This window comes from Sciurus vulgaris, assembly GCF_902686455.1.
Source record: "Sciurus vulgaris genome assembly, chromosome: 14".
Taxonomy (NCBI): Eukaryota; Metazoa; Chordata; class Mammalia; order Rodentia; family Sciuridae; genus Sciurus; species Sciurus vulgaris.
Genome location: NC_136475.1, coordinates 52818877 through 52845936, shown reverse-complemented (window position 1 = coordinate 52845936; position 27060 = coordinate 52818877). Strand labels below are relative to the sequence as shown.

The window sequence follows — 27060 nt, the reverse complement described above, 5'->3', positions numbered from 1 at the left end:
TAGGTAACTCTTGATTTGTAAGCATTTATACCACCAGGCATGCAACTTAGACCCTGACTTAAAATAAAAAGGGCTGGATATGTAGCTTGGCAGTTAAGTGCCCCTGGGTTCAATCCCTGGTACCAAAAATAAAAAATGAAAAAAAAATTTATCCCAGTTTTATGTCAGATTTTTTTTCTCCATTTTCTCTAATATTTATAGTTTACATTTAGACAAATTTAACATTGGATGAAATAGAGATTTTTTTTTTTCTTCTTGATAGTAGAAGACTTGGTAGGGGAAGTGCTTCTAATACTCTTTGAAGCTGAGAAATTTTTCATTATAAAATTTATTTATTAAATGTTTACCCATTGTTCTTGGTGTGCTTGGCACTGTGAATCTAGGGATGTGTTGATGAAAGACAGAGAAATACCTCATAATTCGTGGAGAGTACAGTATATAAGGTGAGTTGGTAATTTAACAAATAATTACATAGGTAATTATTTATATACTGTTGTGGTACTGGCTATAAAAAACAAACAAACAAAAACTAAAAAACCCAGGCCAACAAGAGCACCTAACAGGAGGCCCTGGGGACTTCAGCAGAGTCCTCCCTGAGAAAGTTTAAGCTAACCTGGTTCATTTATTTGTTGTCCTTATCTGTAAAACCACAGGTATGAGAGAGAGCAGTGCCATTGCTCATGAGATTGGAAAGCCTTCCTTAAATTGTAGGGTCCTTGAGTGAATTGAAATTCCCCAATTTCAATGGGTTTAATGGCACAGAAGACAGCTTTGAGGCTCACTCGGTGTATTGGGCTGCCATATAGAATACTACAGATTGAGTGGCTTAAACAACAGAGATCTACTTTCTCATGGTTCTGGTGGTTACAAGTGTAAGATCAAGGTGCTGCCAGGGCCATTTCTGAGGAGGCTTCTCCTCCTGGCCTGCAGATGGGCACAGTCTTGCCATGTCCTCACCTGGTTTTCCTGTGCAGATAAGGTGGGGTGGGGAGATCATAGTGTCTCTTCCTATGAGGACACCAATCCCACTGGGCTAGAGCCCCATCCTTATGATATCATTTAACTTCTCTCCCTACAGGCTCTGTCTCCAAATACAGTCACATTGGGGGTTAGACACGTGTGAATTTGGGGTGGGACACAGTTTAATCCATAACACTTAGGCACCATTAAAAATTCATTCTACTACTGGATGTCCAGCCCCTGATTTCTCTCTCTGCATAGGATTATAGAATAAATACAGCATTTAGTTCTTTGCAAAAGTTCCAGATTGCCCTGCTGTCCATTTCATTTTTCTGCTCTGTTGCTGATTTTGAGAAAAGAAGGGACTGCTTTGAAGGCATTTGGGGACAGGAAAAACAAAGTATATGTTATGTTGTAGGTATTTGGAGAAGAAGAAATCTTGTGTACTAATAACTCATTTCAGAGAAACAAAGTTATCAGCTTGATTTGGGTTGAGCAATTAGTTGGAAAAGGCATTTTCCAAAATGACATCACCAGGGAATTTTTGTTGCTGAGGCTGGTCTTGAAATATGGTCCTTCCAAATTAATTGTTGCTGTTAATAGGGATTGAATTGGGACTTTACTACTGAGCTACATCCCCAGCACTTTTTGTTTTTTATTTTGAGACAGGGTCTTCCTAAGTTACTTACAATCTTGCTAAGTTGCTGAGACTAACCTCCAACTTACGGTCCTCCCACCTCAGCCTCCATAATCAATGGAATTATAGGCGTGAGCCACAGTACCTGGCTTTCACCTTTGTTTTTTTTTTTTTTTTGGGGAATTGAACCCCAGTCCTCACACATTAGGGAAGTACTGTTTATCACTGAGCTACATTCCCAGCCCCACGTGTGTGTGTGTGTGTGTGTATGTGTGTGTGGTGCTGGGGATCGAACTCTGGGCCTTGTGCATGCTAGGCAGACATTCTACCACTGAGTCATATTTCCCAGCCTCCCCATTCCAGGGAATTTTAAAAGACATTTGATGTGATCTGGGCACTCAGGTCTTGTTCTGTATCTCTTTTCCCCTGCTGGAGGAATAAGGAAAGTTGATTTCTTTTATTAATAGAACTGAGTAGTTCACCTACTAAGACCTTATTTTTATTTTGAAGTCATTTGGGCAAAAGAGTGAGGATCATTAAAATTTTAAGCTCATGCCCATGTGGCCTTGGACAAGCTGCATTGTTCTGTGACTTTCTGGGAAATGTGATAAGGCATCCCCAGCCTGGATGCTAGATTGATGGTCTGGCTGTTGGTAGACATCCTTAGCCTGTGGCTGTTAAAGCATGCTACTCGCTGTCAGAGCCTCCCTTAGAGCTCCTCCATGATCCCAAACTTGTGGCACTATTTTAGGTACCCTGGCTCATTTTTTAAAATTTCTTTTATATTAGTGTTTAGATACTCTTCAGGCCAAAGTGTATCCACATTTACTTTGTATCATTATACTCATTTGCTTTGATATCAAGTTTAATATTGAGCACCTTTGGAAATGAGCCTTTCACCATTAACGTACAGGATTCTAATGAATTGCAGACTGCATATGTTACTAAGCACTATTTATTATTTTTGTCTTTTGTATTTGAAAATTCTTTCAGGTTGTGATTAGGTTTAAACAAATTTTAGTAATAGAAGGTTGATCATGTTTGGTTTTTCTGGGGTTGATGTCACTTCTTCCTTTCGAGTATTACACACCAACCTTTACTCATTTTGTTGATCTGAAAGATTACAGATATACAAGTAAGTTTGGATGTTCATCAAGCATACAGAGGAAACAGGCTTGCAACTCAAGGGCTCACCCAAGCCATGAGAGTTGTTCCAACCGCTCTTTGAAAAATTTTTGAGTAATAAAATTTAAACTTCTGGAAATTTAGGTAGTCACTAGACCCTAGGATTTAGAACATTTTGTAAAGGGAAATGGTCTTATAACAGTCTATATTATGACAATTATGTTATAATGCAATTCCAAATGAGATTATGAAATTGGTGATTTTTTTTCATTCCTACATAAATATGAACCATCATGCTTTGTGCCAGGTGAAAACAGGTTTCTTACAAGAATTCACCTTTTGCTACTTGAATCTACATAGAGAAGGCTGCCTCTTACATAACAATGAGACTTTTACTGGGAATTCATATTATGTAGAAAGAAGCATTGTGTTCCAGAGTTAGATGGTTCCTGCCACCTGCCAATTCATTTCACAATTATTTTGGGGAAAAAAAAAATCGAGCACTTGCTATGGCTTAGATGTTGTGCTGGGTGCTGGTGGCATAAAGATGAATAGAACATATAGGCACCTGACCTGTGCGTGCATGTGTGTGTGTGTGTGTGTGTGTGTGTGTGACATAACAGTTGGTATAGTGTTGCTTTTCATTGCAGTTCTACATGTTTCTTTCTTTTAATCCCTATTCTGTAGGGGTAATTGAGATGTGCATTTTCACCTGATAGATTTACAGGGGATTCTGGCACTGGGCTGCTCTAGGAGTAAAAGTCAGCTTCCAAGTAGAAAGCTCACTCTGTTATTGGTCCTCTGTTGTTCAGGCACACATGATGCTGACTTGTGAAATTTTATAAGGAAGAAGGCAGCGAAATGCAAAACTCTCTGAAATTCAGGATTGGTATTTTGGCAGTGGTACCATTAGAACTGTTTGGAAATAATTATAAGACAATTTTTACAGTGGCTCAGAAACCCCACTTTGGCCATGAGAACATGGTGTTAGACCTGTACAGAGTTAATGATTTCAATTTTAATTGCTCTTTTCTGTAAGAGGAGCAGAAGCAAAGGTAGCCTTTGACTGCCATGTAGATGAGGATAGCCATCTAGTTAGTGGGAATTATTTTTTTAACAATTTAAGTTTGGCTCATATTAGGCAATCTTGAGGCTTATAAACGAACACTGGCAGAGCCAACCTTCTCATTCTACTGTCTAATTTCAAAATTGCTGACTTAAAAAAAAAGATTAGGACTTGTAAAATTGTATTTGGAATTCAGATATATCAAATGTAGGTGGAGAAAAGAAATAAGGTACTCTGTTTAAAATTTTAACGTACAACTGGGCCTGGTGGCGCAGTCCTATGATCTTCCTGCTACTTGGGAGACTGATGCAGGAGGATCACAAGTTTGAGGCCAGACTGGGCAGTTTAGTAAGACCCTATCTGAAAGTGAAATTTTAAAAAAGGGGTACGGATATAAGGGATGTAGCTTAGTGGTGGAGCACTTGGAGGAAGGTCAGAGTAATGCCTCGTTTCATATCATTCCTTGTAGAAGTACATTTGTGGTCATTTTCTCTCATTTGTTTGTTTTATGGTATCAGGGATGGAACCTAGGCACTCTACCACTGAGTTACATTCCCAGCTGTTTTTCTTTTCTCTTATCTTCCTTCCTTCCTTCCTCCCTTCCTTCCTTCCCTCCCTCCCTCCCTCCCTCCCTCCCTCCCTCCCTCCCTCCCTTCCTTCCTTCCTTTCTTCCCTTCCTCCCTCTCTCTTGCTAAGTTACAGAGACTCAAACTTGCTCCTGCCTCAGCCTCCTTGGTTGCTGGGTTTATAGGCATAGGCCACCATGCCTCCTGCCTGGCTTTAATACTTGGGAGTAATACTTGTAATACATATGTCCTTAAACCTTGATGACAAGATCTTTTTGATGGACTGTCTTAAAATAAACTAATTATGGTCAGTGTCTTTTCCACTACTGACATCTTTTAAAATAATTAATTTCCTTCACAGTAATTTTGTTCCTTCAAAGAGTAGAAGCCAATTGAATTTGCCCACTTGATTTAAAAACAAAATAAAACAAAACAAAACTCTCCCTCTCCATCTGTGTTGTTTGTAGAGGTAGATCCAGGTTTCCAGTGGCCATTCTGATCTGGTAGGAAAGGCTTATCTCTGAATGTTGGGATGAAGGTTTGTAGTGGGTACTTTGAAAATGTTGTGGGCAGGGGGCAATGACCGAACCCCCCACTGCTTCTCCAAAGCACACATGCTTGGCGTTGTGGGAGTAACCCATTGTGGGGTTTTATGCCAGAGGCACAAGGAGTAGGATGGGGTATATGAAATTCTGATTCTTCAGCACAAAGGATCCTCCGTGCTCTTCACCTTCCTGTCTTCTAGGGCTTTCTCTCAAGTCTTCATATACTGAAAGGAGATGACTGTTTCCCTTTAGCTTGGGTGGGGTTCCTCACGCTTTTTGTTTTCCCCATCCCCCACCAGGAGTCCCTTAGACACTGTTGCCCAGCCCATGACATTAAATAATAGAATGGGACAGACATCATTACCCTGTGTACATGTATGGTCACACAAATGGTGCCACTCTACTTCTTGTACAACCAGAGAAACAAAAGTTGTACCCCATTTGTGTACAATGAATCAAAATTTAAAAAATAAATAAATACCATAGACGAGCTGTGTATCTGTGCTTACATCCAAAGGAGTTTTTCAGCCCCTCCCCAAATGAATTTTCAGTCCACTGGCTATCATCCCCGTTGGAAGCACAGGCTGGGAAACCTGGCTGGATGAGTTGCTGCCCTAGGCAGTCATTAGGCTTTGATGAGGGCTAAGCCATGTCCTCATTTATTTAAGATCCTTAAGTCCTTCAGCTATTTTTCTGATATGGATCCCTACTGAAGGGTTTTGCCTCTGATGGAAGGTTGAGTTGTTTACCTAAAGCTTGGACTTTGAAGTTGCTCACACCTGGTTCAAATCCTCTTGCCCTCCTCATCTTTATGCCATGTTATCACTAGCAAAGTCATAGGTTATTTGTCTTTATTAAGCCTTAGTTTATTAGCAAAATAGGTTAATAATAGTTGCCTACCTCAAAAGGTTGCTAGGGAGTACTGAATGAGGAAGCAAGGAGAGCCTCATATCAAGCAAGCCATCAAGAATTGGTATTTTAGTTGTGTTAGGGCTTAACTTACCAGCTCTGCATTTTAAAGATTAGATTACATGCTTCTTGCTCCGAATTCAACAGTGATAAAGATATGAGAGATTAAGATATGGGAGATAAAGAGCTATGTGACCCAATCCAGTTTAACTTTAGAAAGTGTGAAATAATGGAATGGAAGAATATACACTAGGTATAGATTATCAGTCAAATAGAATCCATATGTTAATAGGGATGAAAGGGTATGTTATAACATTAGCAACCTACCAAGAAGATGAAATATGGTAACTGGTGATTTTTATACATGCTGTATAATCCCTCAGGCAAATTGTGAACAGGAGGTGACTTCCTTGCTTCCTGGTGACTGAATGGTTGAGAGGGTTGAAAAACTATTACTGGAAGTTCTCAGACACTTAATCTGGTCCCTTCGAAGTCCTGAGCAGACTTATTTTTATTTTATAATTTTTTTAAAAAATAGAGCACATAAGCACTCCAGTGTATATTTTTTCAAGTCTTTTATGAGTGAGGTGGGAGGGCTTTCAGTGTTTGCAGAACATCTGGGTCATGAATGCTTCCAAAGTAATTGTCAGCATCTGATTTTTCTCCTTCAGGAGAATTGGCAAATGTTGGTGACTTTTATCTATTTGAACCTTTATTAAGGTTGAGTATTAAACTAGTGTGTTCGTGTGTGTGTGTGTACTTGTGTGTAGTGCCAGTGAAAATTCTATTTATTCTCTTATTGTTGCTCTGTTTTGTGAAATCTTAGTACTTTAGACAAAAAAATTTATTTTCATGGGTAAAGACTAAATTAAAAAGGGAAACCTGAATTTTAATAGGGTGTGATGCACCTTATTATATACGTGCTCACATCCATTAGCAGCTAATTCTAAAAATGTACTTCCTTAAGAGTAGAGTATTCTCTTGTACTTAACTGTCCAGGGAATAGTTGTCAGCACAGGGCACCTACTAGTCAAACACAGGGAAGTTGGTGGGCTCCCATGGAGGTTTTGCAGAGTATCAGAAGAGGTGCTGGAAGGAAGCTTGGGGATAAACTTAAAATTTTTTTTTCAACGGAGGAAGGAGGTTGCCTTGCTAATTTGCCCAGGCTGAGCTTGAAATTGCATCCTCCTGCTTCAGCCTCCTGTGTGGCTAGGATTACAGTATGTACCACTGAACCTGGCTCTTTGATTTCTTTATAGAATAAAAACCTGTTTATCTGTTACCTGTATGAAATAGAAAATAATGTGGCATCTTGAGAAGTAACAGAATATCTTAAGTATTTTCTCTTTGGGCTGCATCAAATGTTGACTTCAGAATTTCAACCAATACAGAGAACTAGTGAGAGTTCTAACACTAGTAATGCTCTGGTTTTTTCCTATTGGTTATGACCTGTGGGAGTCTGTGGCAGAAATCTAGGAACCTTTGCCTTGTAGGTCTAGGAAAATAGTTTCCTCATCCACTGTGTCTTGGTCCATCAGTTAAAGAAAAGAAAATAGTGTCTGCTATTGAAGCAGAAAAGGTAAAGCACTTGGAGTTTCTTTGTATCTTTTAGAAGATTCCAACTCATGGAACACAAGATTAGAGAGGAGTAATTTGAGCAGGAAGGTGCTGATTTTTTTTTTTCTTTTACCTATTTCTCATTTTTATACACACACATGGAATAGAGAAGAGCAGGGAAAGTATAGAGGTGGATAGGCACTGTTAACTATCTTCTCAAAACCTAGTTGCAAAGAACACGGGTATTGCCCCATTTCACACCTAGGATAGTATTAATTTTTACTCATTCAAGGGCTGCTTAATGAGCTCATACTGTGAAGACGAATTCATATAGAATCCATCCTCTGTGAGCTAGGAGAGGTGCTGGAGGCGGTTTCTCCTAGGAGAGAGTGTCCTGTCCTGTGCCAACTTTACACAGTCCTCTCAAGCTTCCCTAGTGGTGGAACTGCCCGGCAGAGTTCCTCCCTTCTTTCCTCTGCATCCTTCCACAGCCATTGAAGAAGTACAAATTACCTCACTAGCTCTGGTGATTTATGGCTGGCAGCACCTTGGGAAAATGCAACCCTTCTGGGATAATTTCTTGGGAACACCTGTATGTGTGGTGTAAGCTGTGCTGATAGCTGGCATGGCCCCTTGCTAAAGTGAGTTAGATGTGATGGGTTTGAGGCATGCTGGATGTCACTCCCTTGCTTCTGCTAAGTGCCCGAAGCACCCTTTCACTGTGTGCCTGCTGGGGGTGGGGGTAAATAACCTTGAAATTGCTCTGAAAATGTAAGAAGTGTTTCATCACTGTGAAAACTCAACTGTTTGATAATGTCTTGAGAGAAATGGAGAAAAATGATCCCAATCCCCAAATTGGAGGCTTTTTGTTTGTTTGTTTGTTTGTTTGTTTGTTTGTTTTTGGTACTGGGGATTGAACCCAGGCACACTTTACCCCTGAGCTACATCCATAGTACTTTATTTTTTGAGATAAGGCCTTACTAAGTTGCTTAGGCTGACTTCGAACTTGTGATCCCCCTGCCTCAGCCTCCTGAGTCACCGTGGGATTATAGGCATGTGCCACCATGCCTGGCTCCAAATTCTAGGCTCTTGAGTGGAACAATTGAATAAAATAATAACTTACACCATTAACATTTCTTCTGTACAGACTGGTAGATACATTTGCTTCCCATTCACCTCTTTAAGGAATAATCACAATACTTTTAAAGAAAAGCATTAATTAAGAACACTTAGGGGGAAAAATGTGTTAAAGTTCTCTGAATGACTTTATGTATTGAATTTTGGTTGTGATTGGGGATGGGTCAGTGGGAGTAACGGATTCAAACATGGGTTGAGTCTGCCGACTCCAGAACCAGGTGGTAGAAGGTGGAGCACTGACTGGCCTTGGCTGTCCTTGGCTGTCCTGGAGGCTGCCGTACGGCTTGTTCTCATCGGTCAGCAGGTGGCACCAAATAGCCAAAACTTATCTGGGAGAGAGACACTGCTTGGCTTTCACTTTGGGCTGGATTAAATCACACTTTCTATACCTTTGGAATTTGAGATGAGTAGCACCTTCACATCCTCTTACCCCCTGAGGTAGATTCCTCCAAGACTGAATTTTCTCAAAGCCTTTGATGTTGTGATGTAGTCATGAAAGGTAATCATCTCCAGGATCAAATGGTATTATAACAATATTGATTTCCATCTTTTCAAAGGGGGACGATGACCCTGAATATTAAAACTATAAGATCATTCAGTAGAATATACTTACTGAATTAGTTTTCTATAACCTTTTGTCTTAATGGAATTCTGTGAATACATTGCTAAAATAGGTGTTAATACACCAATGCGTGTACATGGTTGGGATTGGTTATGTCTGTCTGGGAATTTTGCTCCCCTCCAGGATTTCTGTTTGAGTGATGTGATGATGACCATTTGATCACAGATGTTGTGGGCTGCTTGTCAGGTGCAGTCGGTGCTTTCTTCCTGAGGAACATGAAGGATGTGTTGGTCATGTTCTTAGCTTCTGAGAAAACTGCTAATGATAAAAGAGGATGCTTTTATTCATATCATTATTTGCTATCATTATGCTATTTAAGCCTTTGTTTATTTCAGATTATTTAATTTAACCTGGACATTTGGTTGCATTTGACATGTGGTTATGGGAAGGAGCTTGAGAAAATGTACATTTGAAGTACAATAGGAGAAAAGTTTCTTTTCAGCACACATGGCTTTGTTTCCTTGTATGGTGGCATTTGGGCAGATTGTCTTCTTAGTGGTCCTTCTGTGTGGCTGGGTGGAGGTCTGGCTGCATCAGTTCAGGCTCTCTAGTGATGAGGCCTGCTGAATGGTTCATGTTCATGTTTTTGGTACACATCAGATGAGACTCTTGCAAAGTGAGCATCCAGGTACAAAAATATTAGAACTTTTGAATTTTAGGATGTGGAGAGGGATGGGATGGGAAGAAAGAGGGAGGATAACAAACATCTTTTCCCTTGGGACATCTTCGTACCTCTGTAGGAGGAATCATCCTTCTCTCTCCTGCTCTTAATTTGCAGTTAACTTGTTGTTTCCTTTGCCTGCAATGCTGTTCCTCTCTGTCTGTGCTTGACTCATTCCTTTATGACACTGAGATCTCAATTTCAGTACTTCCGGGACTACCAGGTTTAAAACAGTTACTCACTCTCTCACTTTATTCTGCTTGTATTTTATTTTCTTTAAACTCTCTTACCTGTGTGTGTGTGTGTCCAGCTCCTAGTGGGACTTGAGCTTTCCTAGAGCAAGGCCCTGTCCTTATTTACTATTTATCCCTGGCATCTGGAAAGGTGCTGAGCATGGGTAAGCCCTCAGTGTATTTGGGTTGACTGCATCAATAATGGCTGTATTGAGGGAGAGGCTACACTTAAACATCTCTCTCTTCATTCATTGAAGGACTGTGATAAAGTGAAGACAACGATGAGCCAAAAGTTGAGGTCCAGATCCTTGTGTCATATTTATTCCTGAAAAATACTGTGACCCTCAGTTGGTTCCTGAGGGGTGGTTATTGGTGTTGGTCATGGAAATTTTAATAACAACAATATAAATAATTACGATCATTTATTGAGCATCTACTGTAAACTGATACTGTTCTTACTGCCATATTCTTATATTTTAATCTTAGGCATCAGTTTTCTGATACACAAGTGAGATGTATAGAAAAATTGATTTGTTCTTTTACATAACATTTGATTAAATGATTATATAGTTTTAATATTATTATATTAAAAGATTATATAGTTTATGGTGATATGTAATAAAAACCAAAATGTTTATTCAGAAGCCCCAAATAGTTTTGGGATAGCCATAATAAAAGTTTTAAAATTGCAGTTCAAACTTTGCAAAGAAGAAAGAAACATTTTTTGGGAATCCATCATCTCATTCAGCCCTCTCAACAGCTTGTGAACTATCTTCCTTGTTACTTCCTTTGGGAAACTGAGGCTCAGAGATATTGAGTAGGTTGACCAAGGTCACACGGCTGGCAAGAGGCAGTGCTGAAGTTCAAAACCAGCCTTGACTCCAGAAGACTTGACTCTGGACAAGCACTCATTCTTTTGCTTTCTACTCACCTTTATCCTAGTAGGTTTGTGGGAATATACACACTTTGGACACCTAAATATGTTTTTCCTTTTCTTTCTCACAGAACTCTAAGAAGGAACTGATGTGGAGGAGCAGCTGAGACAGTTCACGATGACGACCACAGTAGCCACAGACTATGACAACATTGAGATCCAACAGCAGTACAGCGACGTCAACAACCGCTGGGACGTGGATGACTGGGACAACGAGAACAGCTCTGCGCGGCTCTTTGAACGGTCCCGCATCAAGGCTCTGGCAGGTGAGTCCCCGTCATGCCCTGTCAAGAACCCAGGATGCCCTATGGTCCTCCTTAAAATCGTCCACCTGTCCTCGTTCTGACTCCTGTTTACAGATCATCTTATCTCCACTTAGCCGTGTCCCATGAGAGCAAGCTGAACATTTTGTAAAGAGCTAGTTCTGTATCTCGAGAGCTGTCCGTCCTAATGGCCAGCATAATTCAGAGCACAGAGTGATTTTTATAGTAATTCAGAAAGGGCTACTCAAACTTTGTCAGATTTCATTCTGACATCTTACATTTCAAACTATTGGAACATAGTATACCTTATACACAAAAATATCTGAAATAACCTGTGTAGTTAGTGCCTGTGACCTGTTAACTGACCTGAACTGCATAAGGTTGGTTAGTACTACAGATAAGGGCTTTAGATCTGAAAACCAGTAGTATAATATTTAGGTAAGGGTACATTTAATACTGTAACAGGTAGATTTATCATTGGTTCATTTACACTAGTAGGAAAGTGTATTTTCTTATTCCCTCGTTGCTGTTGAATACCTAGAGCATACTTTGACAGTGACCCTGGGCAGGGTGGGGAGTGTGTCACCCTAAAATTGCCCTGAAAATCAGGAAGCAGTTTCATCACTCTGAGAACTCAACAGTACTGAATATGTGTAAAGCAGGAGTCAAACTAGAGTGCTTTCAAGGTCCTCCCTCTGTACTTTTGAGACTTTAAAGGAAATTGTTTCTAATGAGAAAAGTAAATTTATGCTTTCCTCCCAATACCTTTAATTATGATAAACAAGAAGTCAGGTAAGTTTACTGTTAACTGTGAAAATAGCTCACTTTTCTATTATTTTTTATAACAGAATTTTATTATGAAGCATGTTCATTCAGGATTCTCTTGATTTTAAACAAAAGGAAACCTAACCCAAAGAGGCTTAAGTAACACAGAAGACTAATTGGTAGGCAAAATCAACCTTTTAACAAGACCTGCTCCTGGACTTAATTGGTACAGCCAGAACCCAGTTTCTTTCCCTCCACTCTGGCTTTATTTGTTAGTGCAGCCTCCATTTATAATCAGGGTCTATCTTGTGGTCTCAAAGTGGCTGCCCCAGATCCTAGGCCTCCAGGACCTTACAGACACCGAGAGAAAAGGGCACATCTGCATCCCCATGGTCCAGGGGTCATCTCATTGCCCTGTTTGACTTCGTTGGAGAACAGGATATCTGTTTTGACTTCATCTAAACAGGGTACACTCCTAGAGTGAGCATTTGGTCAGTCCCACCAGACAGCTTGGCTAGAAAATTTGGAATACAACATGAAGCAGAAAGAGGGGAATGGATGTAGAGAATACAGCCAACTAAATGCTATAGGAAAATTATTGAGCTTTCTTAGGCTAATGTGTCCCTTGAGTGGTGTGATTTAAAGATCTTTCTTGAATGAATGGTTAATTAGATGGTCATTCACTCTAGAGTTGGGGCCTTATTTTCTTCTCATTCCATTAGCATGGAACTTTATGGAAACCATGATCTTTGGCTTGTACTAATGGATTGATTGGTACTTTCACCCCTCCCCGATTTGCTTGCTCTTCATTTGAGCCTTAAGACTAGCATGCTAGGGTGACCAATTACCTTTGCTCATGAGACTTTTACTTTCTAGTTCTAGGCTATCCTGTCTTTTTTTTGGTACCAGAGATTGAACCCCAAGAGCACTTAACCACTGAACCACATCCCCAGCCACATCTCCAGCCCTTGTTAAATATTTTATTTAGAGACAGGATCTAGCTAAGTTCCTTTAGGGCCTCACTAAAGGACCTTGCTGAGGTTGGCTTTGAACTTGGAATCCTTCTGCCTCAGCCTCCCAAGCTGCTGGGATAATAGGTGTGTGCTATTGTGCCCAGCTACCCTGTCTTTCTTTTAAGTTCAATTTTTCTTGCAAACTGCAGAGCAGTTACTTGCTTTTTGTTTGTGATCTTTCTATAGATGTAGAGGAAAGATCCCATTGTATTGTTCATTTTTCCTGATATTCTAAGGATATTTATCTAGGTCCCAGAAGAACTGTGTCACAAGTATTATAGCAAATGCTCATTTTTATTATTACTAAATATGTGCACTGTTCTAAATGCATTGCGTATATTAACAGTTAATCCTGTAACAATCGTATGAGAGAGTTACCATTATCTGTAAAGTATAAATGAGGAAACAGAGGGATTAAATAAGTTGCCAAGGGACACTACTGGCCTGCTGGTACATCAGCCTAATGATCAAAAAGAAGTACAGAGAATTACACTCTCCCATCTATAGAAACTACCTGGAGTACCTTGCTGGATTGAAACCAGCAGCTTTTCCTCAAAGTAGAGAAAAGCTTCCTCTGTAAGCCACTTCCTTGCACAAGTTGCATGAAGGGGGAGTCTGTTAACACTTTGGTTTGTAAAAATTTTAAGATTTACATATAATTTTAGAAAATACTTAGAGTTAATACTGACTTGCCATATACTCAAAGTTTATGTATATATACACAAAATACATATATCCAAAATACAATCCTATCAACATGAAAATTTATTAGTGAAATTTTACATGTTTATACTGTCTTTGAAGCACATCTCTTTTTTTAAACATTTTTTTACATGTTGATAGACCTTTATTTTCTTCATTTATTTATATGTGGTGCTGAGAATTTAACCCAGTGCCTCACACATGCTAGGTAAGCTCTCTACCATTGAGCCCCAACCCCAGTCCCCACATATCTCTTTTGTATATGAGGGACTGGTGTGATACATACTCATCTTTAAAACTGAATGTGGAATGAAAACATGGTAGAGGGTACTTACCCAGTATTTACCGTGGTTCCCATTTTTGGTTCAGAAGGAAGATAAGAATATTCATGAATTCTGTTGAGTGGCAAAGAGATGGGGGCACTCAACTTTGAGGTGGTACACTGTGAAGCGGTTTTTATGTCTTTATTTCCTGCATTCCATCAGATGGCTTGTCCACATTCTTGACTTCTTTATCTTTTAAAGCAATGTCAAAGGTGAATGTTTTATTTCTATAAATGATTATTTTTAAATGAAGGGTGTTTATGATTATGGCTTATATTTTGTAGAATCAACACAAATTAGAGGAAGTAGGGGAAGAAGTCCTTAAAATGTGCAGCATATTTAGTTTGAAAATATTGATAAAAGTAATTAGAATTAATATTTTTCTATCAATACTTGTTACTAGTAAAGAAAAAAGTTGGGAGAGTATATACCAAAATCGCCAATGTTTATTTTTTTAGTGAATTTTCTATATTTAGGTTTTTTCCTCAAATAAAACATAAACTCTTTTGTAATAAGGAAAAAGCATGAGAGTATCATAAGCATCTAATACTCTTCAGAAATTTTGATTAACTTTTTTCCCAAAAAATAATGGCACAGAGAGGTGGTAGACGAAAACCTGTATATAAATGTGCATTTTAATAAAATGATAGATATTTAAAAGGAGGTTACTGGGCTGGGATATGGCTCAGTTGGTAGAGTGCCTGCCTCGCAAGCACAAGGCCCTGGGTTCAATCCCCAGCACTGCAAAAAAAAAAGAGATTACTTTGGGAGTTGTCACTCATCAACATTTATGAGTTCAGAATTTACCTGTTTACTAAGATGTAGACATAGCAAGAGAATTTGACCTTGAATTTGCATTATCATAGAGGAATTAAGGACAGAGATCAACCATGGGAAAATGACATGTATCTAATTGTGTCCCTGTCTCACATGCACAGAGGAAATAGCATTGATAGTGATTGTATATATGTGCCAGATGCCTTTAAACATGGACTGCAGTGGTGAAGAATTTGATATTGTTTAATCAACTAAGCAGAAATATCCAGATCAGTGCTCTGCAAAAGAAATATAAGACTAGCCCAATGTGAGTTTTAAAATTTCTAAGTAGAATATCTTAATCAGTATATCCAAAATGTTATCATGTCAACATTTAATCTGCATAAAACATTATTTGAAATACTTTTACATTTTTTTACTGTCTTTGAAATCCATTGTGTATTTTATACTTACAGCTCCTCTCAGTATGCACATACCACGTGGTCAGTAGACATGTGACCAGTGGCTACTGATTTGCACTGATTTGTGCAATTTAAGTGCCTTCATGTAGACATTTTTTATTGGCTGCATAATTTTTAGATCTATAGAATAGATGAAGGCTTTAAAGTACTAATTTAGTCATAGGTGAATTTATGAAGTAGTAAGTAGTTGGCTTCTAGCTAAATATAAATTTAAATTCTGATAAGGAATAGTGTACTAACTGAACAGTTATTTAAAAAAATCAAGCCTTCTCTCTTCTGCTTTCCAATATTAAACTTTCATTAAATAGATGCAAAGTAGCAACAAATATAGATTCTCTACCAACATCTACATTCTTCTCTTTTGGCTGAAAACTTGAGCACAATACCCAGGCATCTTTTGTCAAACACTGTGTTTGGATGCACAAGATTCAACAGCTTGCTTGTTAACAGTGCTTACTCCAAGTCCCCCTGCCCTATAAATCGAGATTCACCCCTGCGGAGTGGTGCATGGAAGTCAGCATTTTTAGTCAGCCTTCTTGTGATTGTGATGTAGACCAGTTTGAAACACACTTTCTTAGGACATTGCCTAAATGCTCTCACTTAATATTGAAACCCTGTTATCCTTGAGCATTCCTGCTGAAGTGACAATCAACTTTTGTCTCTCCTTTAACGTATTAGTCTACCTTTCCCCTGACAAGTAGGTCACAGTTTATGTTTTGATATCTTGAATCTAGATGCCTTAATGTTCTGCCCACACTGAGTGTTGTGCTGTCTCCTGGCAGGAGGAGTACATTCTTGTAATCCCTGCCTTCATTGCAGCCCCAACTGGATGGATCCACCCTTTGTGACGGTGACGAGGGCGTCCACATCTGCTCCATTGCTATCTGGGTCTTGTGTGATTTGTTAATTTCTAGGACAGAAAATTTCTCTAGTCTGAAGTTAGCTCTGTAGTGCTAATTAAAATGAGTGGGAAAACTTAAAAAGTATATCCTGAAAAATTTTGCAATTGTAGACAAAAAATTCACACCCAGGGTTTTCTCAGAAGAAATAACTAGATTGTATATGGCAAGAATTAGAGCAGAATTTACCATCCCATTCTCCCACTTGACTGCAAGTTTCAAGCTAGCATTAAAGTTATGTCCTTACCCTGGGTGGAGCTACTCACACCTATAAACCCACTGATTGAGTCGGCTGAGGCCAAGTTCAAGGCCAGCTTGGGCAATTTAGTCAAGCCCTGTCTCAAAATAAGTTAAAAAGGGCTGGACGTAGCTCAGTGGTAGAGTACTCCAAGGTTCAGTCCTCAGTACGAAAAAGGAGGATGAAGAGAGAAGAAAGAGAAAGGAAGACTTATGTGCTTAGATTCTTTTAATCCTCAATTGTCAGTTCTACACATAGATGACAGGAAAACTATTTTAAAATCATGAAAGATATTTAAGTTTACCTTTTTGAAATATGTTTTAATGTTTTTTTCTACCTATAATCATGTTTTTGATTAGATGGTTTGGATATTGGCTTTATATTTTTGATGGTCACCTCTAATATGATGGTTTCATTCAGAAATTACAGAATACAGAATAAGACTATGAATCCTCAATGGCTAACCCCCCCACATACCCACTGCATGTGTGTACAAGTGCCAAGAAAGTACTATGAGCAATTAGTACTGCAGTAATTTAGAGGGAAAGATTTATCACAAAACAGGGAAAAATGCACCAGAGTCATTTTAAGATGTTAGTGTCTCATAGCTGGAAGGCACATCAGGACTTGAGTCTTGTTCTGGCTGCCAGTTACCATTGCAGCAAATTAAAGAGGCCAGGCTGTGGGTCTCCCAGGACCCCTCTGTTGAAGCAGAAAGCCTGCTCTGGGCTGTTCAAGATGATAGGCCATCACATGCTTGGAATCACCTCAAAATCCAACTAGGACTTTGCTTAATCACATACCTACCTCTCTGTTCAGATGTAACACTTAATGCCCCAAGGGAAAGATGTAAAGAAATCTCACGAAACCACACCAGACACGGGAAATCACATAAGGGAATTTATTAAGCAAACAGAGTGTCTCCCGCAAGGTAAGAGAGAAAATGAGAGGAAAAGAGAAAGGAAAGAGAAAGGACGGGCGCTAGAGAGAGAGGAAAGCGAGGAGGAGGAAAACCAAGTGAGAAAAGATGGTGATGAAGCTATCTTTAAGAATCCCCACGGGCTAACAGGACCAATAACGGGCTAACGGGACCAATAATGGAGAAGGATACTTGCAAGCTGACTGATGAACCAATAGCTAGCTAGGATGTTCACAGACTGACAGTAGTTGGGAGGCAGGGGAATGGCTGCATCGGAAAGGGTGGGGAGAGCACCTTTATACATTACAAAAGAGAACAGCTCCTTGGATGGTAGAATGAATGTTTACAGTCAGGATTTTTTTTCCCCCTCCCTGAATTAGGGATTGAACCTAGGGGTGCTTTACCACTGAGCTACATCCCCAGCCCTTTTAATTTTTTATTTCAAGACAGGATCTTGCTAAATTGCCCAGGCTGACGTTGAACTTGTGGTCCTCCTGCCTCAGTTCCCCAAGAAGGTGGGATTACAGGCTTGTGCCACATTGCACCTGGCAGGATATTTTAAAAATAAATGTAAAAAATTTTAATGGACATATAGTAATTGCATGTATTTATGGGGTAGAACGTGACCTTTCAGTACTTACATACAATATTATAATCAGGATTAGCAGGGATTTAATTGCTCCTCGTTTCCCTAATCCACTCTAGAATCTGTTTCCCTAAATGATGCATTGTGGGGAGCATGAGAGGTGTGGTCCCTAACACACAGTAAGAGACCACCATTGTGAAATCTGAATCTGAAAGAGCATTTCCATATCCATGAGGTTCATGAAAACCATTAAAGAGGAAGTCTGTTTAGATCATTACATGTATTCCCAGATTATACCCTCAATTTGTTTTTCACATGCAAGTGGCTTCAGTAGTTCTCTAATCATTGGAAGGCAGGAGTCTTCTCTGCCTTTTTTTGGTACATTTCATCTGGATTTCTTATCCTCCCTCCCTTTTCTCTCTGTTACTATAGATCCAGTTTCTTCCCTGCTTTTTAGTTCAGCTAGGATTCCTAGATTCTACCACAGATTCTGTTCTCTGCTCAGTGATGGCTAAGATCTCATGGTAGGTGAGGGGAGTGGCCCAGGCTTGGGAAGACCAACAGGTGGAAGCTGCGGCTACCATGGTCTTCTACTATTCCTCTCCTTCGTGAAACCTCTTAACCACATATCAGGGTTCTCCTTCCTCACTGACCTCAGCACTTGCTCATTCCTGCACTTTCTCCCTCAGCCTCCTTCTCTGACTCTCAAATGTCAACCTTTTATTGAGATAAAATTTACATTTCAAATACAATAATTTAAAAAATTACATTTCTTAAAATGAATCCTTTTAAAGCATACAATTTGGTAATTTTAAAACAAAGCCATACGGCAGTCACCGGCAGTCACCACTGTCTAGTTCCATCTAGTTCCAATGCATTTTCAATACTCCAAAAGGAAATCTCCACCTTAGCCCCGGCTTCCCACTTTCCCTTCCCCCCAGCCCCAGGCAACCACTAATCTACATTTTGACTTTATATCCTTGCCTGTTCTGAACTTTCTCAACAAGTGAGATATCAGAAAATATATAACATAAAGTTGTCAAAGTTTACATACAAGCTTATAGTGCATATAAACGAAATTTTACAATATGTGACCTTTTATGACTAATTTCTTTCACTTAACAAAATGTTTTCAAGGTTCATCCAGCTTGTGGCATGTATCATTATCTCCTTTCTCCCTTCACTCTCTTATATAGTAATGGAATAGTGAGAAAGAACAGAAAATACTCTGTAAAAGCTACCAGCTTTTATTTGGTGGTTTCCTGGGAACAGATGACAGATCATTTGTAGTACTGCAGACCTAAAAGTACTATGGTCTTAGGAAGTTTTTCATTTATCCAAATGTGGTTATCAAAAGAGCCTAGTGTGGGTGTTTGGTGTCTCATATGGTCATGTCTTATCTTTATTAAATTCACTTATAGTTTAGCTCCTATGCCACTTTTCTACCAAAATGGACCTGTGAGCAAGTACCATCATAGGAAGATAAAAGGATGAAATTTATTTTTTTTTCTTTTATGGTACCAGCGATTGAACCCAGGGGCAAACCACTGAGCCATATCCCCAACCCTATTTTATTTTTTATTTTAAGACTGAATCTTTCTTAGTTGCTTAGGGCCCTAAGTTGCTGAGGCTGGCTTTGAACTTGCAATCCTACTGTCTCTGCCTCTGGAGTTGCTGGGATTACAGGTGTGGCCACTGAGCCCCACTGAAATTTAATTTATATGCAGGGCATCTATGAAGTCCCATGTACTTTAAAAATAAAAAAATGGCACATAGGATCATTGAGACAAGAAATGAGATATTGATACCTAGGATATTGAAACTATCACAAAGTATATTTTATAATTAACAGTGGAATTCAGATAGCTAAAATATTATTTCATCAACATTCTCAGAAATATCATTCAATTTAATTGTTTAATGTGTAGAGAAAATTGATGCTGGGTAGATGTTAAATAGTTTCTCCGATTACATTTTGGTTTTGAAACCAAGTCCACTAAAGAAGATGGCTGTGATTATTAAACTATAGATTTGTTGGCAGTTTTGATGTGATCACCCTAAATAGTAATCCAGTGGGGAGATGTTCCGGTGCTAAACATCTACTCTGTGTCTACTGATTAGCTTCTTGGAAAAGATTCCTGCATTCAGAGAATTATTTTTGGTTAGTTCTTTCTGGTTAGAAGGAACAGAGATTCATTTGAGTTCTCTGAATAAAAAAAAAGATATGTGTATGGTAGAATTAGGGGAGGAGAGAAGGAAAGTTATTACAGAGTTCCAGACACATGAGACTTGGAAATCCTCGTTGACTGTGGCTGCTACAGGGCAGGTCCCTGTGCTTTCTTCATTGCAGACCTCTACTTAACAAACTATGACTGAGTATAGGTTACTGTACTTAGTGTAGTGTATCTTCCTTCATTATGTGGCCCACAGCTGACTTTGGTATATTTTAGTTCCAATTCTTTTTTTTTTTTTTTCTTTTTTCATACCCAGGTTTGTTTTGTTTTTGTTTTACTACCAAGCCATATCCCCTGCCTTTTTATGTTTTTATTTTCAAGGCCGGGTCTCACTTGTTTAGAGCCTTGCTAAATTGCTGAGGCTGGCCTTTAAATTGAGATCCTCTTGTCTCAGCCTCCCATGGTTTGGATTACAGGTGTGCAACACCATGCCCAGCTCTAGCTCTACTTCTCGCCAAGCTTTTATCTTTTGACTTCACCACTAAATGATATTAATGACTTAATATCCTGGTTTTTTTCTCGGTGTGTTTCTGTAAGTAAGGTTGAGTATGGTGTTGGAGTTCTGATTGGCTCAGATAATTTTTAACTATTTATTTATTTGACAGGGTCTTGCTGTGTTGCCCCAGGCTGTCCTTGAACTCCTGATCCTCTCATCTCATGAGTAGTTGGAATCGAAGACCCAGAAAACATATCATATTAGGTCATAGCCGGCTATGTGTTTACGAATGATTCCTTTAGAAAAGGTATCTCTGGGCATTGATGAAGAGCAGAAAACCACATGTACAAAACATACCAGTGGCATTTAGCCATTCACAGGTCAGAGAGTATGTGACTGGAGGTTGGAGGCTCTGTTTGGCATGTCTGAAGCAGAATTGTAGCGTGGGGAAGGAAGGCCCTTCGTATTAAAACTCTTAGGGAAAGATCTTGGAGTATCGTGCATGATTGAGGGAAGAGCTAAACAGTCAATCTGAAGAAGGGGCCAGAACAGAAAAAAATGAAGCTTTCTCATTCTTGGTCTGTTTTTAGCTTCTTCGTGTGAGTGGGCTTCCGTCTGTACTCCTGAAGGTGACCTTCCTTCTGCCCCTAGGCTTTTCATCCCTTTCCTTTCAATATTTATAGTTCCAGTTGGAAACATGACCATTGGGGATGTGGGGGGTGTGGGGGTGTTTGGGAGCAAAGCAATAATTTGCTAGGCTCTGGTCAAATGGCTACGCCTGGACTAGTGAACTCTGATATGGTGTGTGGAGGGCTGTGAGAACATGGCAGCTTTCTCAGAATCTCAGGAAGCGGCTCCCCACAAAAAGGGAGGGTGCTGGGAAGACGACGGTAAATCAATATTCACGAAGGCATAAAAGGTAAAGGAAATTTTGTAAAATGGCAAGGTGGTGTTCACCTTTGATAAATTGCTTCCTTTAAAAAGAGGAGAAGTAACAGTTTCCTTTAAGATGGTTGAAAAAAAATCAAGTTAACAAATAGAAACAAACATTAGAATTTGAGTTCTTTAGAATAGGCCTCTAATCTCAGTGGCAAAGCATATGCTTAGCATGCACGAGCTGCTGAATTTTGTCTCTAGTAACACACACACATACACACACACATGAATATGCCTGTACTAAGATATTTAATTTGTGCCCAAGTTATTAACTTGTGAATTTGTATGGTGGTTTTGTGATGTGGGAAGAGAGTCCATCCCTTGTTTTTTTCTTTGGGGCTTTCAAAGACCAAGCACCATTCTTTTTATTTTTTTATTTTTTTGTGGTGCTGCGGATTGAATTTAGGCCCTTGTGCATGAGAGGCAAGCACTCTACCAGCTGAGCTATATCCCTAGCCCCAAGCACCATTCTTAGAGTTACCCAGTTTTAGAAGTTACCCAGTTTTAGAGCATTGTTCTAGGGTTTTTAGCAGTATAGTGACCTAAGTACTACATTAGCATGTTCTTTACCCACATATAATCTATTTTGGAGAACTAGACCATGTTTATAAAACAAGCAGTGAATGGGACAGTATTTTATAGAAAGTGATACTTCCTGAAAACTTGAATCTTAGCCTGTTCATCCTCTGGTTGATAAACATATGCATGTTTGTAATTCTTATCTATATTCCCATTAGTCAACCTTCAGGGGAATTTGCCAAGCTCTAATTTTGACTGGTTTGCTGTAAGCCTGTGATTTTTCAGAACTTCAATAAGGTAGTAATGTGATTGGGTAATGGTTGTATGTTGTTGGGTGAGGCTGGTAAGAATTTTGCCACACTGGTTTAAATTTCTGCAAACTTTTTAGATTTCTTGAATGTGTATGTGAAGTTGCTTTATTAGCTACAAAATTGTAGGAGTCTCAAGAAATAGTTGGACTGAAGTAAGGAAGACACTGGGACATTTGCCCTCCCTGCATTCCTTGATACCTATTAGATCACCCTATAAGTCTTTAGGAAACCCAAGCGCTCCAGCCTGAGCCTAGTCCCATCATGGAGCCCTTTTGCCTGTGGTTCATGCTGGACCCCTTCTCTTAAAGAAATTTATTTGGCCCTCGTTATTCTGTACCATGTTTCTAAGGATTACTAGTTTGATGTGTGTGATCAAAGTGTGTATGTCCATATTGTTCCTCCAGTTGATTAATAAATTCCTTGGAGATAATAACAATGGATAACATTTTTTCCAGCATTTCCTGTAGTACCTGTTTTAGTCAGCTTTTTCATAACAGGAACCAAAAGACCCAACAAGAACGATGTAGAAGAATAGGTTATTTGGCTCATGGTTTCAGAGCTTTCAGTCCATAGATGGCCAACTCCATAGCTCTGGGCCCAAGACAAAGCAGCACATCGTGGCAGAAGGGCGTGCCAGAGGAAAGCAGCTCAGGACATGGCAATCAGGGAGCAGAGAGGGCTCTGTTCACCAAGGACAAAATATAAACCCTAAGACATGCCCCCAGTGACCTGCCTCCTCTAGTCACACCCAGCCTGCCTATAGTTACCACCCAGTTAATCTGTATCAGTTGAATAATCCACTGATTAGGTTAAAGCTCTCATAATCTAATCATTTCACCTCTCAAAATTCTTGCATTGTTTCAGACATAGATTTTCAAATTACCTCATGCCTAAACCATAACAGTGTCTTTTGTAAGTCTGAATGCACTTAGTGTCAGTTAGTACTTGACAAAATGAAGAAGTCACTTGTGGTCAGAACTGCTAATTATCACTTCATTTGGGGGAAATTTCCCCCTAATTTTTGTGATACCTGTTAAAGAGAGAGTTCTGCATGTTTAAGGGTTTTACATTAAAATCATAAAATAACACATTGCATTATACATTACAATGCATCAACTGAAAAATAAATCCAAGCACTACAGAAGTAGACAATGAATGTCTTCTTCCCCAAACCATTTCTCATCCCATTCCCTAAAGATAGTTCCTTTTAAAAATTTGATGCATGTCTTTTGGGACTTTCTCCGTGTACATGAAAAGACTAAGTACTGAATATTTGTATTTCCCCTTCTTAATTCCTGTGTTGAAATCCTGGCCCCAATATGATGTGTTAAGAGGGAAGCCTTTGGGAAATGAAAGACTTTGAGGAAGGAGACTTGATGAGTTGGGACTAGTGCCCTTATACAAGAGGCACAGGAGATGGCCTTTCTCTGCACTGTGTGAGAACAGAAGAAGATGGTTCTCTGTAAACCATCTTGTATTCCCAGAACCCTACTGTGCTAACACCCTGACTTCTAGCCTCCAGAGCTGTGAGAAACAAATGTTTGTTGTTTAAGACATCCAGTCTATGGTATTCTGTTACAGCAACCTAAACTAAGACATACATACATACATGCATACATGAAGTAGGCATTCTTTTTTTTTTTTAAGTAAAAAAGTAGAAGCAGGACCAGTTGATTAATAGAATCCTAGAGTTTAATCTTCCTCCCTTTAAAGAGCATTTGTCATAGATTTTCATTCTTGTAGCATCTAACTTACCTACCATGAAGTCAGCTTAGTAGAGATGCTCTTAGAAGTTTGGGGCATTGTCTGCTAGCTGGTGCAAGCCATTGCACAGTGGGTCAGATATCCTTCACACAATGCCATCAGTTTGGCCCCTGCTTCCTATTGAGCTGCAAGTGTCTGACTGTAGGCTTTTATCCCTTTTGGTCACAAGAGCTAAGCTAAAGATTCTTTTAATTTTTGTACTTCTTCAGGTCACCGTGTGGTGTTTCTGGTCCTCTTCCCTCTTTGTTTCTCTGTCTTCTAAGTTTCTTGAAAAAGGGTGCTTCATGGAGGGCATCTCTAAAGAACTGTTCACTCCTAAGTGCCTGTAGTTTGCCAGTCTTAAGTCACTTTTAGCCTTGTGGATGTGAGCAGTTAGAGTTTGAGGACTTAATGGTTCATTTTTCCCCTTGGAATGCTTTTTTTGTGACAGTGACATAGGACATTTGGTTGAGTGGAGTGGCAACCCCTGACTAGGACTGGGATGTTACAAGTTATAGTATTTATACCTAGAATACTTCCATTTTGCTACAGCAGTCAAAGACCATTTGTCTTTCCCTCAGACTGGATTACAAGTGGAGCAGAGTGCTCTTGTCGCTGCTGTTGTTTTAGCTGATATTGAAGTTAAGCCCCCTCACCCTACCACACACACACACTGGTCTGACAAGGAGGAAAACAGTCTAGCAGCTTTCTTAAATGCATAGCACTGGCAGCATGTCATTTATCCAGCTTGGCCCTGTGGTCAGTTGGTACCTTTTTGTCTTAACTAGGGACATATGTTTGACAGTCCCGTGGGTTGATGGACCCAAAGCTGTTTTATGTACATCAGAAATAAGAAATATTGGAGAAATAAGTTACAGACCATATCTCTTAACCTTTTATAGGTCTACTGTGAACACATAATGTCACACCTAGAACTAGTTGCTCTGCCGAGGATTAGTGTGTGCTTCCCTCTTCTGCCCTGAGCCCTAAACACACCATCCATGGAACTGTACTTATGGTCCCCAGGCATTTGAAGGTAGGCGGTGTTAGTGTGGATGCTTGTAAATAATGTAGAGGTATTCAAGACTGCCTGGAGAAATACAGGCTGGAGGATGCACCTGATACTAATGTGAAACCTAAAACTCCAACACTGAATTAACAGGTGTGCTTGTGCAGCTTTCTTTGTGCGTTTAATCAGCTGTAATCTTCAGGCATGCCCACATGTATTTTTTTTTTTTTTTTTAACTCTTTCCCTTTCAAGGAGCCATTTTAAAATGGACTTCCCATTGAATTTTATGGAAGATGATAATGTTTCCATGTTTTTAAAACCAAATGAAGAACTTCAAACTAATTAATCATGGTGATTTAATCTGTAACTACCTTGTGATTTGGAGAGAGTCTATTTATTTATTTATTTATTTTTGGTAATGAGGATTGAACCTGGGCTCTACCACTGAGCAACATCCCCAGCCTTTTTTACATTTTATTTTGAGACAGGGTCTCTGCTGAGTTGCTTAGTGTCTTTCTTAAGTTGTTGAGGCTGGCTTTGAACTCGAGATCCTCCTGCTTCAGCCTCCCTAGCCACTGCGATTACAGGTGTACACCACCACATCTGGCTTGTCCCTTTATTTTTAAGCTTTGTGAATCATGCTTACTAGAGAGAGTGTTTATTGACTTCTTACTTTCATCATGTATTAGTGAGTGAATGGCTAAAATATTCATTAAGCAATTTCTATGTCCCAGGCTCTGTGATTAGTGTTTGAAATACTGAGATAGGTGATTACAGGAAAACATGTCCGCATGGTCAGCAGAGATTTTTTTTTGTCCTCAAAGAGGAGAGGTGATATCAGTAAATGGAAAAGAAGTTCAGGCCAAGCAAATGAATAGAGCCATATGCAGGAAGAGCTCTATGTAAAACAAAAGGAGTGAATAAGGCCTTGAGTGCTATGCCAAGGTATTTAGCTCTTACTTTTCATTCTGGTTTGCAAAATTCAGGTCAGAAGATTTTAAATTTTCAAATAGAAAAGTACTTTTTATTTTAATCTGTAAAACTGCAAACTTAGAGCTATCCTAGGTGAAACAGAGGGCTCTCCTCTAGACTCCTACCCCTGGGAATCCTGAGGCCTGACCTAACCTGAGAACCACTGTGAGTTTTGGGGAATGGTGGGTTCAGATTTTTGTCTTCAGACGGTATAGAAATGGGAGAGGCAAGAAGGAGACAAGGCATTTTAAGAGACTGTTCTATTCTTCCAAGGAGACAGGTCCTGAAACTGGGCTTGATGGAGCAAGAGCGAGGACTTTACTGTTGAATTAGGATCCCTAGAACTTGCTCTTCAAGAGGCTGTAGAGGGTATGGGACAAGAAAGAAGGAAAAGGAGTTAGGTGTTGGTTATCTGAAGCCTTTGCATGTCAGATGCTTGGGGCTTATGAGAGTTGTTTGGGTCTTTTGATCACAAAATGTGCAAAGAGTGTGTGTGTGTGTGTGTGTATGTGTGTGTGTGTGTGTGTGTTTGTACCATGTGCCCTCCAGTTTTAGGGTTATATACTGGTTTCCTCAGCTTATATTTGTCTATGTTCTATGTAGCCCAGAGGCTCTTTCAGTCTGGATGGCTACATGCACTTTGAGTTCCTCCTAGGGCCAGAGCATCTGGTTCTTCCTGGGTTTTGTTTCATTTATTTAGGACTGTCCATCTCAGAGCCAATAACAGGAATTGAAGAATGGCCTCAGAGTCCTATAGTCCTACATTAGATCCCTCCTCTGCCACTTGCTAGCTCTGAGATAGTGGGAAGTTATTCCTATAGGATGAGAACAATGTCTAGCCTGTGCCCAGTGCACACCTGTAATCCCAGCGACTCAGGAAGCTGAGGCAGGAAGTATGGCAAATTTGAGGGCAGCCTCAGCAACTTAGAGACACCCTATCTCACAATAAGTAATAAAAAGGACTGGGAATGTAGCTCAGTGGTAAAGTACCCCTGGGTTCAA

General features: G+C 39.6%; 1 protein-coding gene across 3 annotated transcripts in view; it reads left to right on the top strand.

Moving 5' to 3' along the window:
* The window catches only part of SPTBN1 (spectrin beta, non-erythrocytic 1), a 181037-nt gene that overhangs the window by 41199 nt on the left and 112778 nt on the right, over positions 1 to 27060 (top strand). For all 3 annotated transcript variants that reach the window (XM_079110171.1, XM_079110172.1, XM_079110174.1), the window contains exon 2: positions 11024 to 11218. In XM_079110171.1, coding sequence (XP_078966297.1) covers positions 11071 to 11218 — 148 coding nt within the window. In that variant the 5' untranslated portion in view covers positions 11024 to 11070. The remainder of the gene's footprint in view (positions 1 to 11023; positions 11219 to 27060) is intronic.